At 47.7% G+C, this 20,048-nt stretch overlaps 2 protein-coding genes across 3 annotated transcripts; one reads left to right on the forward strand and one right to left on the reverse strand.

Moving 5' to 3' along the window:
* The first annotated feature begins 1,396 nt into the window (after positions 1-1,396).
* On the forward strand, positions 1,397-4,039 carry LOC105707540 (cystatin-9-like). The gene is made up of 3 exons (XM_012438542.2): positions 1,397-1,648; positions 3,234-3,240; positions 3,822-4,039. Exons 1-3 carry the CDS (start codon positions 1,397-1,399, stop codon positions 4,037-4,039), a joined length of 477 nt encoding a protein of 158 aa, XP_012293965.2.
* A 5,791-nt stretch (positions 4,040-9,830) lies between these two features.
* Positions 9,831-16,880, reverse strand: CST8 (cystatin 8). Of its 2 annotated transcripts, none has more exons than XM_012438541.3 (4): positions 16,814-16,880; positions 16,127-16,497; positions 14,961-15,074; positions 9,831-10,009 (listed from the first exon to the last, which is right to left on the reverse strand). In XM_012438541.3, exons 2-4 carry the CDS (start codon positions 16,355-16,357, stop codon positions 9,926-9,928), a joined length of 429 nt encoding a protein of 142 aa, XP_012293964.3. In that variant the 5' UTR covers positions 16,358-16,497; positions 16,814-16,880; the 3' UTR covers positions 9,831-9,925. The 2 variants fall into 2 exon arrangements, with proteins under 2 accessions (XP_012293964.3, XP_021528290.2); XM_021672615.2 differs by having other exon boundaries at positions 16,655-16,880.
* Positions 16,881-20,048: the final 3,168 nt, after the last annotated feature.

Genomic DNA, 20,048 nt, shown 5'->3' on the forward strand with positions numbered 1-20,048 from the left:
AAATGGGGTCTAGAAACAAACTCTTATTCTTTATCACCAGCCATACAGTCTGAGCCTGTGCCCCATCCTGTGTGCCCCACAAAAGCCATTCTCATCCCCCGAACTCCGTGCCCCTCCAGGTGAGTCACTTCTCACTGTGATTTGGTCTGTATGCACTCCCCAGGAAGTATTCTGAACCTGCACCACTCCCGGTTTCAAGACCGGGAACACCACCATCCTCTGGAAGCCGGTGAGAAATGCAGGTTCCCCGGCCCTGCTCACAGCTTCTGGGTCAGAATCTTTGGGTGGGGGAACCAGGAACTTGCTTTTAAAAATGACTTCAGGGGATGCTGGTTTCTTCTGAAGTTTACAAGGAGTTGTGGATAAACATCGGAGGCATGTTTCACAGGGACAAAGCTTTTATTAAGTCTGGTCTGTGAAGAGCGCATTACTCAGTGTTTTCAGAGCCCCGTTCACTGCTGGAGTTGGAGGCTATGAGGGCCTTGGTCCTCAAAACTGTGACACTGAGCTGTGCCGGCTGTGGCCACAGGAGGGCAGCCGTGACGACCAAATGGGCGCACCTCAGCCATCCTGGGGGCGTCGTCTTCCTCTCTCAGGCTCTCCGGTGCTCCAGTTGCAGGCGTCCACCCGTCCTCGAAAAGCCTTTGAGGGATGAGGGCGGCCATAACCAGCCAGGCCCCCGGCCTAGCCCTTCGCAGCGCGTGCCTGGGTTGGGAAGCTGCGCTCGGGGAGGCGCAGAGAACAAGGTTGAGGATGCCTGCTCCTGGTTTTCTCAACCCCTGTTCCTGACCCCCAGACTGGCGCCCCCCTCTCAAGACCTTTAGCGTAGGGGGAGGGGATGGGGAGGCAGACACCTCCCGGACTCCCCGCCTGTCTCTCAAGAGGCACAGCGCTTTCCCGAGGTCACCCACGACCCTAGCACCCACTGTCACCCTTTCCATCCTTTTCGCCTCTGCCTTTCCACGGCTCCGCCCCTCCCATCCCACTCCCACTGCCGTGTCCTGGGGTCACTGTCCTCTCACACCTCTCACACTTGTGTTCTCGTTCTGGGGTCTGACTCTGGGGTGCCCCGTGGAGGTCTCTCTCTGCCCGCGGGGGTGCTGGGCTGCTGGGGCTGGGGCTCATGTCCGGGGCACCCTCTCTCCCATTGCTCGTCCTTCCCAACCCACCTGCCTGGGTGTTCACGTTCCTCTCCCCTGAACAGGAGGTGATTTAACCGGCTTTGGAGGAAGGGAGCTTCTGTATGGGAGAGACGGGGTGTAACCGAAGCCATGAGGCCTGGAGGAAGCGTTTCTGCACCAGCAGGTCAATTTAAGGGCCAGACCTGAGCCCTGGGAGGCTTCAGTGGACGCCAGGGCTCTGAAGGGCAAAAGCAGGGGCTGCTGGGCCCTGCACCATGTTGAGTCCACAGAGGAGAGCTCTGCCCTGGGCACTGTCACTGCTCCTCATGGGCCTCCAGCTCCTGGTGACCTACGCCTGGTGTTCCAAAGAGGAAATGCGTAGTGATAATAAAATGGTCCAGCATCCTGTGTTCCTGGCCACAGTGGAGTTTGCCTTGAACACTTTCAACGTGCAGAGCAAGGAGGAGCATGCCTACAGGCTGTTGCACATCCTGAGTTCGTGGAGGGAGAAGAGCAGTGACAGAAAGGTTGGTGATCACATCCTCTTCTGGCCTGTCCTTCTCCATCTCCCAAGGCGTCTGGTCTAGGAAACCTGGTTCACCATCTGCAGTCCATACTTGGGTAGTCCAGACCTAATTACGATAGTTTCAGTTCTGGAAAACATTGAACTCAGAGAATGTTTTTTTTTTTTTTTTTTTTTTTTTTTTGAGACGGAGTTTCGCTCTTGATACCCAGGCTGGAGTGCAATGGCGCGATCTCGGCTCACCGCAACCTCCGCCTCCTGGGTTCAGGCAATTCTCCTGCCTCAGCCTCCTGAGTAGCTGGGATTACAGACACGCGCCACCGTGCCCAGCTAATTTTTTGTATTAGTAGAGACGGGGTTTCACCATGTTGACCAGGATGGTCTCGATCTCTTGACCTCGTGATCCACCCGCCTCGGCCTCCCAAAGTGCTGGGATTACAGGCTTGAGCCACCGCGCCCGGCCAGAGAATGTTTTAAATTAGGTAAATGTCTATTCACATGCAAGATGCATTTTTCAATCTTCATGATTTTTATGACATTGTATAACTGAAGAGTGACTTCGGAATAAGGACTTCCGAGGAGATGAAACTGACAAGAAGGGAAAATGACTAAAGAGACTGAAATATTCTAAGGTCATAAAATGAAAATAGAAAAGCAAGGGAACACACAGACACACACATGTGCGCGCGCGCGCACACACACACACACACACACACACACACACACACACACACAGGCAGAGAGCAGTGAGAATCTGGGGGCAATAAGGAAGACCATCAGCCCCGAGAGGCCGCTGTGAGAGGTCAGTTCTCTGATTTCCACCTTCTCTGGGCTCCTTGTTCTGTCTGCACTTAGTGAACTGAAGGCTGATTTACACTCTTCCTCAGTCAATGGTCCTTCACCCTAAAATGCTTGCCTTTTTGAGGAAATCATTAACGCAGTCGGGAGTACACAGTTCATCCGGGCTGCAGGCATGAACAATTAAAATGCGCTCCTAATGGAGCACTTCCGGTTTCGGGGGAGAAGGAGCATTGATCTTCCTTTCTCGGCACCAGGAGGCTGAACGAAGCGCAGACGGACTCCAGTGCTGCACAGAGCTTAAGCTCTGGAAAGACTCTGTGCAAGGCCCTGGCTGCTGCTCTGCCCCCTGGGGTGGAGTCTTCACTGCTGTCCTCAGGATTGCAATGCTTGTACAGAGGAATTCTCCTCCTTGCTCATTTGCTGCCTCCTCCCAGGAGAGTTAGAAGCCTGATGCAACCCTCAGAGGGGCATCTGGTCAAGTAATGGTGTCTGAAAAGATTCATGCTGGAACCTTGGAAGTCTCAGAGATTGAGATTGGCCAGACCTCCTGCTTCTGTTTTCCCAGAGCTTTGCTTGATTCTCTAAGACCTCAGTGTAACCCTCCGTTCTTATACCGTTAGAATAAAATCTAAGCTCCTTACTATGGTTTGTAAAGTCTCAAATGACTGTGAGTCCTAAAAACCTTCCACGTGGCTTCCTGGATGTGGCAATCCCAGAGTCAGTTTGGGGGCTGGGAGGAATGCGTGGATGCGGAGGGAGGGTATGGAGTGGAATGAAATAGAATGGAGTGGGAAGGCGAGCAAGGAGAATGTCAGTGTGCACTCTGCAATAAGGCAGATGGTGTTGCCTGAAGCCCTTTTCCTAGGGTTTGTGCCTGTGTGAGGTGAGAGTGCTGTAGGTCATTTTTCTTGCCGGAGGTCAGGTGGAAGATTTGACAACAGGCTGTAGATGCAGCTCCCTCTGCCCCAGGGCTGAGGGTACCCTGAAAACTCTTGGAGAGCCAACACCCTCCTGGACATGTGGCTCTGTCCTCCGGGAACGCAGCTGCAAGATCAGAGTCCTGCTGAGAGTAATGCTGGAGTCTCACTGTGGGAGAGAGGGGTGGGTAGAGGTGGAGCATGTGTTAGTGGGGTCTGACTCAGCCTGCGTCCTCTGCAGCCCCACCACGCCCACCTGCCCTTTGCTCTTAACTCCTCAGTCTAGAGAAGATCCCTTGGGTTTTACCTCCAGTGAGCTGATGCCCGGCCCATGGGCAAGCTCCCAAATGCAGTAGAGTGTTGGGGCCTCTCCTACACAAATGGCATCTTCACTTGCAGCTACTTGGGGGCAGGAAGACAGTGCGTCCACTTTATCTTTCTTTTCCCAACACCGGCGAGGTAAGATGGTGTTCTCCATGAATCTGCAACTGCGCCAAACCGTATGTAGGAAATTCAAAGATGACATTGAAAACTGCCCTTTTCAAGAAAGCCCGGAGCTGAACAATGTAAGACAGGGCACCAGCTTCTCTCATGTCCACAGCTGTGGGTGTTGCGTGGGGTGTGGTGTGGGCACGGGAGCAGCTGACAAAGCCATTCTGAGGGACACAGGTAAGTGAGCCCACAGCAGGCTCTACCAGGCTGCCTTGCCTGTGCCTTAGTGGGGAGCCCAGTGAGGCAGGAAGCCCAGGGGTTTGCTTTCAGGTCCCTGGCCAATCTGAGTTTCCTTACTCTGCCCTCTGACACCATTGCAGCTGCCTGCACGTGGGCCACGTGGCCTTCAGAACCTTCTCTCTGGTCTTCCTCTCTACTTCTTCCCTGCCTTCTAGAGAAAGAGCCTGGAGACAGTGGTGACAATGTCTGTGGGTACTATTCTCAGGGTTTTCCTACCCTGCCCTAGACTCAAAAGGTGGAGGCTGAGAAGAAGCCCCCCCTGCCTCACTCTCAGGCCCTGCTGAGCTGCAGCACCTGCTCTAGGGCTCCAAGCGAAGCCTGGCTCTGGGAAAACTCTTCTCATTCTTAGTCAACCCCCTTACTGTAAAATGAACAAACAGGTAGCTAGTTACCTAAGCCTGGGAACTGCTCCCATGGGGACAAAGCGTTCTCCTGCTACTCTTGAGTGCAGGGATCACACAGGGACATCCTGGGGTTTCACTAAGGGCCACTGGCTGGAGGAGGAGGCATGGCACAGGTGACCCTGGCTAAGGAGGGAGCCTCAAATCACGATGCGATTCAGGGTTGGCCTCAGGCTCAGGCTAGACCTGAAGGCCAGAGCCACGTGGCTCAATTGCTGGCCCCGGGAATGGGCAAGGTGGCAATGGAACCTGTGTTGAGAGCAGATTCCACGAGATTCCCAAACCTCCCCAACCCCGGCCCTGCTGGCTCTTCCTGTGCTTGTTCCCTCAGACCTTCAGCTGCTTCTTCACTGTGGAAACCATGCCCTGGAAGACATATTTCGAACTCCTGAACAAGACCTGCTCAGAGGGTCTCTCCTGAGTGGAAGCCACTGAGATGCCTGGCCACACACTGTCCCCTCCTCTACGGACACCAGCTGTTCCCAGGAGTTGACACATCAGTGGCTGAACAGCTCCTTGCATATGTGTTCTCTCACTTTGCAAGTGTCTGAGGTTTTATGGCTTGGCATTTTAGAAACTTCTCTTTGTCCAAGTTCCTCATGTAGAATAGGTCATTAAACATCAGCATTTCTAGAAGCGTCCTGTGCCATGTGCTGGAGAAAGGGGGCTGGGCAGTCGATGGAGTTCCTCTCAGAAGGGCAGCCTGTTTGCATCTGGATCAGTGGGGTCCTCCCTCCCTTAGGACCCTATGAGCCAGCTCCAGGAGGCACAACCAAGATGAGTCTGAGCTGCTGTCTCCAGGCGCATGGCTGATGATGGCCCATGTGGCCAGAGGTAAAATGACTGTGATCTTCCGGGGCACCCAATGTGCACGATGGAGCAAGACAGGGCCTCTGGGTCCCACTCAGCACACTCAGAGGGGCATCTGGTCAAGTAATGGTGTCTGATATTCATGCTGGAACCTTGGAAGTCTCAGAGGTGGAGAATGGCCAGACCTCCTGCTTAGGCTTTCCCAGTGCTTTGCTTGATTCTCTAAGACCTCAGTGGCCGCTGCTCTTGAGGGATGGCTCGCACACCTTTCCTGGTCCGTGGAAGGTTGGTGGGTAGAGGAAGGACTTCCAACCTCACCCTTATAAAATTGTCCTGGCATCCAGAGCAGCAGCATCTTCTGGAAGAATCTTAGAAATATCCAACTTCAGGGCCTCTGACCTTTGGAAAATGCATCTGCACTATCACAAATCCCCAGGGATGCAGAAATCCCCTGAAAATGCAGGATTTGCAGGCATGTGCACCCCCAGGGGATGCAGCGTGAGATGCACGGGCAGACTTGATGCTACTAAGACCCTGGCCAAGTCACCTAAACCAGAGTTTGGCCAAAAAAAAAAAAAAAATCTGAAGAAGCCAGAGAGTAACTATTCTGGCCTTTGTGGGCAGATGGTCTCTCTCAACTAGTCAGCATTGCTGTCATATCTTGAAAGGAACAATAGCCAAGCAAACATATAAGATTGGTTGTGTTCCAATAAGTGTTTATTTACACAAACAGGCAGTGAGCTGCTTGGGCCTCGGGCCGTAGTTACCAGTCTCTGACACTAAGTGCTCCTCTGGTGCCCGAGACATACCATGCTACTAGCACCTGCGTCTCCCCCAGCTTCGCTCAGGTGTTAATCTGTGCAAATGGGCTCCATCAGCAGAGCAGGTGCACATTCCAGGTTTGGAAGAGGTCAAGTCTGAGGGCCACATTCTGTCACTGGAAGTGAGGAGGTATACGTCTCAGTCTTCCCAACCTCAGGGCACCGAATTCAGAGTTGAATTTTTGCATTTACATCCCAGCAGGCTATACCTCTGTGGTCCACAGTCTGGCCTCTAGAAAGAAACCATCACATCCTCCAGCTAAAAATTAATTACTCTTTCTGGACACGACTTAAGTTTCTTTTCCATAAACATGCCTTCAGCATTTATCTGCAGTTACTTGTGAACTTCAGAGGGACTAAAATATCCTGAAGGCAAGTTCTAAATACCCTAAACCCAAGTTCTTATTCTCGCTATCCCCCAGGAATCTGCCCACTAGGCCTGGGCGGGGCCAGGGAATTTGTATGTCTCACCAGCTCCCCTGGGACAGACATGCTCCTGCTCCCCAGACCACACTTTGAATGGTGCAGGTTCAGAAGACATCATTGCAGTGTCCATGCAGACCAAACCGCAAGTGAGAAGTAACTCACCTCAAAGGGCACTGGGGCGAGGCTGAGAATGGTTTCTTCAGCACACATTGAATTGAGGAAGGGGTCAGAACACTACGCCTGATTGTAAAGAAAAAGGAGAGTTTCTATTGTGTATATATGGTTATTGCTTTCTTATAGGCAGTGTGCTCAGAGATTAAACTATATTGCCCAATGTTACAATGTCCTCTATTAAAGCAAATAATAGGTCGTTATCATGAGGTTGCTTTTGTACTTGGAACTCTTTCATAAGTAAATCAAAACTTAACTTGGAGGCATTTCTCATGGCTGACTTATAAATTAAAACCTAGCATCAATCAATCACAAACAGCCAGCCAGTTAGTTACACACTAGGGACCTCTGGTCACAAGATGTTACGATATTTGGGAAAATATCATAACATCATCTGTTCCTCAGGTGCCTGGTGTCCTTGGATGATTCTGTACCTTCACCTCCCACAGCAAACTGAGATAAGACCCGGGAAAATCTCGACTCTCACTCTCTCCTTCACCCAAACAAAAAAAGGATCTCAGCTATTCAGAAAAATAACTAAGATTATCAGTTTGTTCTTTTGCTGTCTAATATCTCAACAATTGTACTCTGTGAACCAAGGGAAAAAATGCTAAGAAAAAAAAATGGCAACTTTTATCAACCATTTTGACCTGGAAGGGACAATGAGTATTGTAAGAAAAGGCCAGGAAAGACAGAGACCCAAGTCCTGAGGCCCCAGCCTGGTCATGCCCAGCCCAGCTCTGCATGCATTTCTAAGCCTTGTTAGCCCTGGTTCCATCTGAGCCAGAGCCAAAGTTTCTACAGGTCTCACCTCCCTACATCTGCAGCCCCACCACAGACACTTACGTTTTATGACTGGAACACCATTCTAGATCAAATTTTTAAACACTTGCCCGGGAGAGCACATGTTTCTGTCTCAATGAGATAGAGGTTGGACTATTCTTCTGACCCTTGATCATTTTTGTCTCCATCTGACTATCCTTCTTGGTGTTCTAGAGTGAGATATTTTGCCAACACTTAGGTGATGTTAGGTGGTTACCGTTTTTTTTTCTTTTTTTGAGACGGAGTCTCGCTCTGTCGCCAGTCTGGAGTGCAGTGGCGCAAGATCTCAGCTCACTGCCACGTCCACCTCCCAGGTTCAAGCAATTCTCCTGCCTCAGCCTCCTGAGTAGCTGGGCTTACAGGCACATGCCACCATGCCCAGGGTAGGGCCTCAGCAGAGGAAGCAGAGTGGGCATGACGGGGGTGGTGCGTGGAGGGAGACCACGGGTCGGGTGGAGGAGGGAGGAGAGATAGCTAGGAACAGCGGAGCTTTCCAAGGCAAGTCCCATTGTCTCTGCTGCCTGAAGGCAGGGCAGGAGTCTCCAACTCCTGGAACACACATTGGCTAAGCCAGAGGAACCAAAGGGAAAAGAAGTTTGAGGCCTTGGAGTTTCGTGGCCTCATCCTGTTCAGGGCAGAAATATTGAAATCCCTACCACCTACCCAGCAAGCCATGAGAGGTACAACCTGGCTTCTGCCGACGGACGTTGGAGATACAGTTAGCCTCTTGAATCATACCTAACACTACATTTAAAATAGATACATCCATTTAAAAATTTTTAACTATCGTAAAATACAAAATGTACCATCTTCACTATTTTTGATTTGCAGTTCAGTAGCGTTGTCTATTCACATTCTCAAGCATCCAAGCTCCAGAGCTTTTCATTTTGCAAAACAGAAACTCCACCCATTAAATCCTTCTCTATTAGACACATCGGTTTAATAACTAGTTTCTTTAAGAGAATTTTATCTTCTGCTTTTTTTCTCGTTTGGCTACTTTCTTCTTCAAGTCCCCATTCCCCGTCTCCCTCTTCCCTGTCTCTCTCCACAGACACACACACACACACACACATACACAGACACACAAACACACACAGACACACACGTACACACATGCACACACATACAGACAGACATACACACACACAGACACACACGTACACACAGACACAAACGTACACACACGTACACACACGTACAGACACACACGTACACACATACATAAACGTACACACATACACGTACACACATACACACGTACATACACATACACACACGTACACACATACACACAAACACATACACATACACACGTATACACACACAAACACACATACACATACACACATACACACACACACACATACACACATACATACACACACAAACACACATACACACACACATACACACACACACACACACACACCCATGAACAGACACATGCAAACAATGCATCACAGCTTATCCTTCAAGATGTATTGCCACCACCCCTCTCTCGTTGTGGCCATTGTTTACATACACCGTGATATGGTTTGGCTGTGTCCCCACCCAAATCTCACCTTGAATCGTAATAATCCTCACGTCAAGGGTAGGGCCAGCTGGAGATAATTGAATCAAGGTGGTGGTTTCCCCCCTACTGTTCTTGTGGTAGTGAATAGGTCTCACGAGAGCTGATGATTTTATTAATGGGAGTTACCAGCACAAGCTCTCTGCCTGCTGCCATGTAAGACATGACTTTGCTCCTCATTCACCTTCTGCCATGATTATGAGGTCTCCTCAACCATGTGGAACTGTGAGTCAATTAAACCTCTTCTCTTTATAAATTATCCAGTATCAGGTATGTCTGTCAGCAGTGTGAGAACAGACTAATACACATAGGAAGATACACAAATCCCCCAATTTATAGAGATCCCACAGGGGAGGGCTACTAGTTCTGCCACAGGGGTCCCCTAGCCCAAATGATTCGTCCACTCAGGACTCTTAAACAAGAAGAGCCTCAGGCCCAAGGAAGCATCCAGAAGGAACCCACTGAGTTAGTACCCACTGGGTGCAGACCTCTGTAAGGGATTGTTACCTAAGCAAAAGGGATTCCTTCTCTGATTTGCTGTAGGGCATGGAATCAGACCTCACCCTATTCTTTGTACTTGGTGATGGGTAGACCATCAAGCTAACCAAAGGTGCGTGGCCACACTTGCTGCCAGGAAAGAGGAGCTGAACATGCCCATCTTCTGCCCCCAACACTGTGAAACTAAAAGCCAAAACGCCAAGCAGAGAGGCATGCATGGAGAAAGCGTGCTGGGAGCAGCCTCCACTTGTCATTGCTTTAATTTTATGGATAAAGTAGTCGCAGAGGTTGGAGGGATGCCCCAAAACACCATTAGGCATCTTCACACTTTTTCTCCATCACAGTGAATTCGCCATTCCAGGGAAGTGCTCCTACTGAAAAGTTGCAGCTTAATTTCTGAAAAAGACGACAACAACAAAAATCAGTAGAGAGCCGAAAGAAAAAGAAAAATTGTCCTGTTGCTAGGTGCCAGTTTAGGAGTATGCTGAGAGATGGGTCGCCATCCTCAAGGGATGCTCCCAGGAATCTGCAGAGCTGGAGGCTGCAGACTTCATAGCCATCAGCAGTTGCCCAGAGGGATCTCTGTTCTAATTAACCACAAGTAGACAGGAAACGTTAATTATCATCCTATTATGGTGACAGTTCAGATGTGAACCTGACATTATGTTCAATTCTCTTTAATACTTTCTACAATGTAAATAAAACAATTCAAATTTGTAACTAAAGTGTGTTATTTTAATGATTAAATGATCCATTTTATTTTATTTTATTTTTGAGACAGAATCTCACTCTGTCACCCAGGCTGCAGTGCAGTGGCGTGATCTCAGCTCACTGCAACCTGCATCTCCCAGGTTCAAGTGATTCTCCTGCCTCAGCCTCCTGAGTAGCTGGGATTACAGGCACCCACCACCTACACCAGGCTCACTTTTGTATTTTTAGCAGAGATGGGGTTTCATCACATTGGTCAGGCTGATCTTGAACTCCTGACCTCATGATCCACCCGCCTTGGCCTCCCAAAGTGCTGGGATTACAGGCGTGAGCCACTGTGCCTGGCCTAAATAATCCATTTTAATGTTGGCAAGGTTGTGGACAAAAGGGAATGCTTATACGCTGCTGGTGGGAGTGTGAATTAGTGCAGCCATTGTGAAAAGCAGTGCGGTGATTCCTCAAAGAATTAAAAACAGAATTACCATTCAACCCAGGAATCCTATTATTGGCTACATACCCTAAGGAATATAAATTGTTCTACCATGAAGACACATGCACATGTATGTTCACTGCAGCGCTATTCACAGTAGCAAAGACACTGAGTCAGCCTAAGGCCTGTCAATGATGGACTGGATTAAAATCATGTGGTACATATATACCATGGAATACTACACTGCCATAAAAAAGAATGAAATCATGTCCTTTGGAGTAACATGGAACTTCAGGTCATTATCCTAAGCAAACTAATGCAGGAACAGAAAACCAAATACCACATGTTCTCACGTATAAGTGGGAGCTAAACACTGAGAGAGAGGAACAACAGACCCTGGGGGCTCCTGGAGAATGGAGGGCCGGGGAAGGACAGGATCAGAAAAAGTACCATATTGAGTACTCTGCCTACTACCTGGGTGATGAAACAATCTGTACACCAAATCCCTGTGACATGAATTTACTTACAAAACAAACCTGCATGTGTACCCCTGAACCCAAAATAAAAATCTTTTTAAAATCCCTTTTGTTCTAATAACAAGTCAAGAGCAATTTAGAAGATTCTAGGGCCTAACATATCTTTTCTTCCAAAGAGCGCTGCTTTTCTTTCAAAACATCAAAATATTGAAACAATAAATAAAATACCCTATGTGTGAGTGACAGATTGATGGATGGATGGATGGATGAATGGATGGGTAGATGGATGGGTAGAGAGAGATAGTGGTCCTGGACAAAGTGCAAAGGCCATCTCAAATAGGCTGAAATCACTGGGGACTTCCAGGAGTTAAGAGGCAGACAAAGTCAGAAAGAAGAAACTTTAGTTCCTGCTGAGTGTTGAAAATATTCAATAAATAAGACCAAGTACCAAATCAAGATTATTTTATAGGCAAATCACATCAAATTCGGGGAACCAAAAGCATCTGCAGACTTTAGACTGATGCAGAACACGGAAGATAATGAAAAACCCTCAGTCTCACTGTACCAGACCAGCAGAATCCTGAAACTCAGATGTAACTGAGAAATTATAACCCAAACTTACCTAGTAAATAGCAAAAATCCTGAACAAAAACTAGCAAATGAAGGTCGGTTGCTTATTAAACCATTACTGTCCCTAATGTAGTACTTTCCAGACTTTTTCAGTCATATAACGTATGTGGATGTTTGAAGTGGGAAATTGTGATTCAGTAGATTTGGGATAAATACATGGAACTTGTATGTGTGTATACAAGTATGTACATGCATGCATGTGTGTGTGTGTGTGTGTGTGTGTGTAGATGGGTATGTTTACCCCATACTCCAAGAGATTCTTAACATCAGAAGAGTTTGAGAGTAGTTAATACATAGAAAAGCAAAATTGCTGTCGAGAGCAGTGGCTCAGGCCTGTAATTCCAACACTTTGGGAGGCCAAGGCAGGAGGATCACTTGAGGCCAGGAGTTTGAGACAAGCCTGAGCAACATAGTGAGACTTTGTCTTTACTAAAAGTAAAAAAATCAGCCAAGCAGGGTGGTACATGCCTATAGTCCCAGCTACTTAAGAGAAGGAGGTGGAAAGATTGCTTGAGCCCAAGAGTTTGAGGTTGCAATAAGCTATAATGGCATCACTGCACTCCGCCGAGAGCAGCAGAGCAAGACCCTATCTCAACAAAATAAATAAATAAATGCAAAATTTCTAAATTAAAAAGTGGCATATTGAACCCTACTATACTCTAAACATGTGCAGACTGAATCCTTCACACTCTTCTTTTACAGCCTGAGCCCAGCAGACTGGCTCCCACAAAGAGGGGTGGTGAAAAGAAGGGCCATTCTGCCATCAACAAGGTGGGGACCAGGAAGTGCCTGCAAACATTCACAGTTGCATCCAGGGAGTGGCCATCTTGAACAAATGTGCCCCTCGGGCACTTAAAGAGGTCCAGTAATTTGCCATGTAAGAAATGGGAAAACAGATGTGTACATCCACAAAGCTGGCCAGTCCCAAAGAAAAAGGACTGTCTCGTACCGTACCGTATGGATGTCCAGAAAATGTACCGATGATGAAGTTTCACCAAACAAGGGCGATATGTTTGTTACCTACGTACCTGTCTCCTCTTTCAAAAACCTGCAGACAGTCAATGTAGATGAAAGCTACAATCAAATGAAGTTATAAAACTGCCACACATGCGCACAAAGATGAGTGCATCATATTCCAGATGTGTAAACGCACCTCATTATTAGAGAATCTATTATTTTAATGAATTATACTACTAGATCCAAGAGGAAAAATTATTCAATGTACTTGGTAGGTACTCAAAGAATATTTGGTAGAAGAAAACAATCTTAATTTAAAGACTCTCGATACAGAGAGAATTGGAAGAACTTCTAAAATTAGTACTTGATGTAATATTTAATAAGAGTATACAAATACTGAAGACAGTTCCAGTAAAGCTGGGAACAAGAAACACTGTCCAGTATGGTTACTCTTCAGCAGTATTTTCAAAGGCTTGGAAAAAGAGAAAATTGTTATTGGCAAATGTCTGCTTAAACATATATGTCTTAAAAACCGAGAGGTATCATGGAAATCTTAGACACAAACAGGCTCCTTGAGAACAATTTTCTTTAATGCATTTTAATATTTTCTACAAACTGGCAAAAGCAAAAACTTTCCTACAATCCCTAAAAGCCCGGGAGAAAATATAAATTTAAAACAACCATACTCCTAATACCAGTGAAAGATAAAACAAACATAAAAGATCAGATGGCATTCAGACAAGCTCACTGCTGAAATGTTTGTCCTGATGGTTCATCTACTGTGAGCTGAAAATGATAGGGTTCGTTTCATCTGGGCATACAGAGGCAGTTTTCATCAAACACAATGGCAGTGCGGTTCATAAAAGTATCTGCAATTTCCTGTGCCACGGCAACGCATAAAGCAGTGGTTCTCAAAATCATCCCACGGCGAGCAGCAGCAGCACCGCCACCCGAGAACACATTGAGAATGCAAATTCTGCCGGGCGCGGTGGCTCACGCCTGTAATCCCAGCACTTTGGGAGGCCGAGGCAGGTGGATCACGAGGTCAAGAGATCGAGACCATCCTGGTCAACATGGTGAAACCCCGTCTCTACTAATACAAAAAATTAGCTGGGCATGGTGGCGCGTGCCTGTAATCCCAGCTACTCAGGAGGCTGAGGCCGGAGAATTGCCTGAACCCAGGAGGCGGAGGTTGCAGTGAGCCGAGATCGCGCCATTGCACTTCAGCCTGGGTAACAAGAACGAAACTCCGTCTCAAAAAAAAAAAGAGAATGCAAATTCTTAGACCTCATTTCCTGACCTACCGAATCGGAAACTCTGCAGGCGGAACCCAGTCGTCCGAGTTTGTCAACACCTCCAGGTGACTGTAATGCCTGTTCACATTGGAAAACCACCAGTGTAAAGTCAGGGGCAGTGATGCAGCTGCTGGGCCAACCTGTAGAATGCTTGGGGCCTTCATCAGTCTGGGACCGAGTCCTGGTGTATGAGCTGCCTGGGCTCTTTGCCACTCCGAGATAAAAAATACAGGCTTGAGGCCAAAAGACCCTGGGCCAAGTCATTTTTTTGTTGGGAGACTTTGGGTTTGCCCCACCTTCCTGGAAACCCGGGCTGACTCCAGCAATAATCAATTGTAAACCCAGGAGGCTGGGGCCACCAACTGGCCTAGTCATTGCTTAATCTCCAGCATCCAGAATAGACCCAGTGCAAAGCATGTAGCACCTGGTGCTCAGTAAGTTTCTATGAGTGGAAGAGTGAATGAATGAACTTCCTTTTGTGCCTGTACAGGAATGAGTGATGGTGGGCCCAGCAATAGTGGGTGGCTGGTCTGCACCCAGAGGACAGACTTCTGGTGATTATGTGTTGTCCAGTGTGCTGGCATCAAAAGGTCAGAAGTCAAAGGGGCCCTTGAGATAAGAGTACCCTTGACAACATCCTTTCCCCAGGATGTGGGATGAGAAAAAGGCTCAGAGGTCTCCACCACGTTCTATGGCCCTGCATCTTCTGCTCTGAAGGCCTCAGCGTTGGCTGTCTGCAGCTAAACATTGGGAGCTTCCAAGACCTCCAAAAGAAGGTCTGGGCACCTGAGCTTTCTCCTCTGGGGCTCAGAACTGCCCAGGCCGTCACAGACAGGTGGTTCATCACTCACCTTTTTCAGTTTGGAGTTTTCTTGAATGGCACAGATTTCATTACTGCTTAAAGGCTTTCTGCAATCGCTGTGGGCAATTTCTACATCAATAAGGTATTCCAGACGATTTGTGACCTGTCAGTTAGCAATTGTGCAATTTTATTTTAAAAAGTTGAATTTTCTTTTAAAGTTTTGGCAAAAAAAAAAAAAAAGCACTCTTACTAGTGTCCTTTCCACTTTCCTTCCTCCCCAACCCCAGACAGAGCATTAGAAGAAGGTTGCGATGCCCACTGCCTGGAGTCCTGTGCACACCAAGATCAGTCAGGACTCCGCAGCCTCCTGGAACTGGACGCTTGGGTAAAGGCTCCTCTCCAGTTTGTCACCTCCTTGAAGGCAAGACTTTCTCATTCCACTTCCTGTCCCCAAGCCCAGGGCATGCTGCATGCTCAATGAGGAGTGGAAGGAGAAGAACCATCAGCTCTCCAGGGCCTGAGATGCTCAGCTTCACACAGGCCTGACCAGCGGACAGCCCCCTCAGCCATATTAGGCCCCAGTCCCTCAGATTCCTGTGAAACCTCCCATCCTCTGGGGTTTCCCCACCCAAAACCCTCCCATCAGCTCAGACACTGTCCATAAGGAGACATGAGGGCCTGAGTTTGCCTGCCTTGTTCTCTGCTGAGTCTTTAGTGAGTGAAACAGCAGTAGGTTTATAGCAGGACATCAGTATTTGCTGAATTCATTAGTGATTGAATGCAATCAAGGCTTCTTATGGTGTCCATTTAAATCTATTTTCATCTGGCATTAAAGGATTACAGCAGGAGGTGAAGGAGTGTCTGCTGGTTGGGTTCAGGTTCACCCAGACTCACCTTTCCTTCTCAGACCTTTTCTCATGGCTAGCGCTCCCTTTGTCTCCCAACCTTAGCAAATAAATGAACGTTCGATCTGCAGTTTGGGGTTTAAATGAGTTAGTCTATGCAAAGGACTTAGAACAACAGCCCAAGCATTTGTAGAAAGTGCTCTGTGTGTTTGCTGCCTTATTGACGCTATGCAAGCATCTATGCTCTCCGGCACTCACATATTGAAGATTTTTGCATACTGGTATTTTTCTCCTATGCCCACTCTTTCAGTCTGGCTTCAACTGTGCCTCCATATGCAAATGTCCACCTATATGGAGAGAGCACCTTTACCTGCAGCTGGGCTTGCAGTGTGTTGACCACCAGGAAGACGTACTTGTCCTCGCTCTCTCTGTTGTATTCTTGCATGGCAAACCACAGACACTGCCTCACGTTGGCATCTGAGGCGTTGGTGGGTTGTAGTTTCCTCAGCACCCCCCTCTCATCCTTGTTGGGGTCTTTCCTGGCCACTAGGGCCAGGGGAATGGTGAGGAGAAGCAGGGAGAGCCACTGGCATCTGGGCATGGTCCTTCGGGCAAGAGGCACAGTCAAGTCTCCTTGTCTGTCCAGGGCTGGAGCTGCTGGCAGGATGCGGTGGTCGTGGCCACTGCTACGGGTTCAAGAACCTTCGTGCCACACGTTGCCTCCTCTCAGCGTAAGCCCAGCTGGATCCAAGACAGGGCCATTAGGGTCACTCTGTGGGGTTAGCCCTCTCTTTCTCCAAGGAAACCCACCTAGGAATGCTAGTTAGGAGTCTCTCTACCAGCCTCCCCTTATCCTGAGAACTCCCCTCCCCGTAGGCCCCGAAATGTCTATGCCTACCCCTGTGCGCGTCACTCTTGTTATCTGCTTCTCAGTCCTGTATGATGTGACCATGTAAACTCTGGCTGCCCCAGAGGCCTTGTGGCCTCAGCCCTTGGTGGACTTTCAGCCTGCTCTGCCTGCAGCTCCTTCTTTCTCCCTGTGGAGTTGGGTGCTGACCCGAGCTGTGGTTCTCCTGGGTCTCCGGCACGCTCATTTCATGCCTGTGGCCCAGTGAAGGGGCTCTGGGGGCCCTGGTCTCCAGTCTCCCCTTCTGATTCCATCCTGCAGGGAGGTTACCCTTTGTGATGTAATCCAGCAGCTGTGTCCTGCCCCAGTGAGGACACCTCACACTGTGAGGACACCTCCCACTTGCCAGCCTCTGGCCTTTGGTCCAAGCAGATCTCACAGGCCCACAGAGAGCAAGCAAATGCCTCCTGCTCTGCCCTCAGAGTGGGGGGCCTGTGATAGTTAATACTGTCAACTTGATTGGATTGAAGAACACAAAGTATTGATCCTGGGTGTGTCTGTAAGGGTGTTGCCAAAAGAGATTGACATTTGAGTCAGTGGGCTGGGGAAGGCAGATTTCCCCTTAATCTGGTGGGTATAATCTAATCAACTGCCAGCAAATATAAAGCAGGCAGAAAAATGTGAAAAGGAGAGGCAGGCCTTGGCTCTTTTTAGCCTACATCTTTCTCCTGTGCTGGATGCTTCCTGCCCTCGACCATCGGACTCCAAGTTCTTCAGTTTTGGGACTTGGACTGGCTCCCTTTGCTCCTCAGCTTGGCAGATAGCCTATTGTGGGAACTTGTGATCGTGAAAGTTAATACTTTTAAACTCCCCTTTATATAAAAATTATGTACACATACACATATAGATGGGTTTGTTAAGTTAATAATTATTATATATAAATTTTATATAAAGGGGAGTTTATTAAGTATTAACTTATGCTATATATATATATATATATATATATATACACACATACATACATACATATAAGTTCTGTCCCTCTACAAGAACCCTGACTAATACAGGGCCCATTTGGCGTCTTCTGCCCACCTGTGCCAATGACTGGTTTCCTGAATGCCTGGCTGCTGAACTTCCTTGGCTTGGGCCAACAGTACCCCCCTGCCCTGTCCTACCAGGGTAAGGGTCACATGGCTCACTCTGATGTCCAGGCCTGGCCCTTAGTGGGAGGAGGGGGTCATGCACGTGTTGAGCTCTCAAAGCTTCTGTTTTTCTGTGAAAATCCCAAGTCAGCATCCAGAAAATTCCTGATAAGGCAGAGAGGCGAGCATTCTTCCCAGGCTATGGGTTTCACAAGGAGGGGCAATGTACAGGAAACACATGTGGGCAGGAATCTGTCAGGCAGGTGCAAAGCATTGCAGAGTGCGAATGCATTATGCTGTAGTTAAACTTTCTCCCCATAGGTGGATTCTTCGGTTGTTATTTTCATCTGTTACAAACAGTATTGCAGTGAACAATCCCTTTCCAATATCTTCATGATGTTACACAAATATTTCTGTACAATAAAAGACTAGATCAGAAATTGATTCAAAGCTTTACGCAAATTTAGATTTATTATTTATTGCCAAAATGTTCGTCACTTACTAATTATGTATTCATGATTTTCAAATCCTGCTGCATGTTAAAAATACTGAAGGAATTTTGAAACACCAGGGCACACCTCATTGATAAAATCAGAATCTCTGGAAGAGGGTCCAGGAAGTCAGCTGTTTTTAAAGTTCCCCATGGGTTCCAATCTGCAGCCAAGTTTGAAAACCACTGTAGTGGATCTGTGCTTTCTGATATTAACGTGCACATGAACCACCTGGGACTCTTGTTAAAATGCAGGTGCTGAGTTTGTGGGTCTGAGGCAAGGTCTAGATCCTGCATTTCTAACTATTCCCCATGTGATCCAAATGCTGCTGATACTCAGAATCCAGTTTGATTAGAGAAGTATTGACCTGTGACAATCCCTGCTTCTTCATATCTTTGCCTTCAGCCTGGCCTTCCTTTATGGGATAGGAGATGATTATGTTTCATTGATTTGATTTGCACTATTTGTATTATTGGTCAAGGTTAACCATGTTTTCATAGTGATCCATTGAGTCTGGGATCACGTGATCTGGGTCCCAGGATGCATGTAGAGCAGACTCCCTTAGTGAGGCCAGCTGTGACACCTTGAAGGGAAGCCAAGCCTCCTGGACCAGCCAAGGGGCAGTCAGCCTGTAGACCTATGTGCCTGAAAATGAAGGCTCACTGTGGTTAGCTACAGGAGGGGTGGTTTGTTATGCAGCACTTCTGGGTCAACAGCTGACTGATACACACAAATTCACTGAACCAAAGCTGTATTTCTAGGTTTCAGACTTTGGAGAAGTACGTGGTGGTGGTTGATAACTGGATAAAATATCCAAATAAATTTTTACTTCCTACTGATTCAGGCCACCTAATGACAGAGCCAAATCCAGAGAGATTTCTCCAGGACACGAGACAGACTTGTGGATTCTGGATGATCTTGGATATTGACACATTATTCAAAAATCTACTAATTTGAGTTCATCATATAACTAACAAGAGTGGCAGGCACAAAGTTTACCAACCCTACCAAAGCTCCTTACGTAGCTCATGACGGCTGGACACTACCAGCGCTTGAAATCTGCAATAGGGTCATGTTTTTTAATTTCTGAGAGAGCAGGAACTAAAGAACACAGGCCATGGACAAAATACACAACTGCAGTGAACACAATTTCTAAAGTATTGGAGTGCCTTAAAGAACCATTTCACAGCCGTAGCCCCAAGTGCCAACCACCTGAAGACTTCATGTATTTCTGATTTAGGCCAAAATTTTCTTTTGCACTACAGATAGGGATAATGCCTGGTCCTTAAGAGAAATGCAAAATGAAACCAGTGGGATTTTGTGTGGATCAAGGTAGAAAACAGCTGGCAAATTTGAAAAAGAGCAGGACACCTGGCCTTTCTTGTGAACTTGGAATTGAAAGTAAAGGTGCTTCCATCAGCGAGCAATGCTGACCGGAGCTCAGGCAGAGTGTGGCTGCACTTGTACGGAACAGTGGGGTCCATGAACAGGAGCTTCACCCATCCCAGCCTCAGTGCTCTCAAAGCCAAGGGCCAGCAATGGATTTGTTTGGCTAACCATGCAGACACACCCTTGGTAATATAAATATGCCCTATCAAATTGTGGAGGGATGTTACACACAAATCCTGCACACAGGCTGGTCAAAGACCAAAGCTGTCCCATCGTTTTGCCATGACAGATGGAGCCACCCAAAGCTGTTTCTGAAAATTCTGTCCCATAAATGACAAATTCGTGGTAATGAGCCAGCCAGAAAAAAAAGGCAGACTTCTTACCAAGAAATATTCAGATTACCCCCGAAACCAAGGATGGAGG

The sequence above is a fragment of the Aotus nancymaae genome, unplaced genomic scaffold (assembly GCF_030222135.1).
Source record: "Aotus nancymaae isolate 86718 unplaced genomic scaffold, 86718_ANA_hifiasm-v0.15.2.pri h1tg000001l, whole genome shotgun sequence".
NCBI lineage: Eukaryota > Metazoa > Chordata > Mammalia > Primates > Aotidae > Aotus > Aotus nancymaae.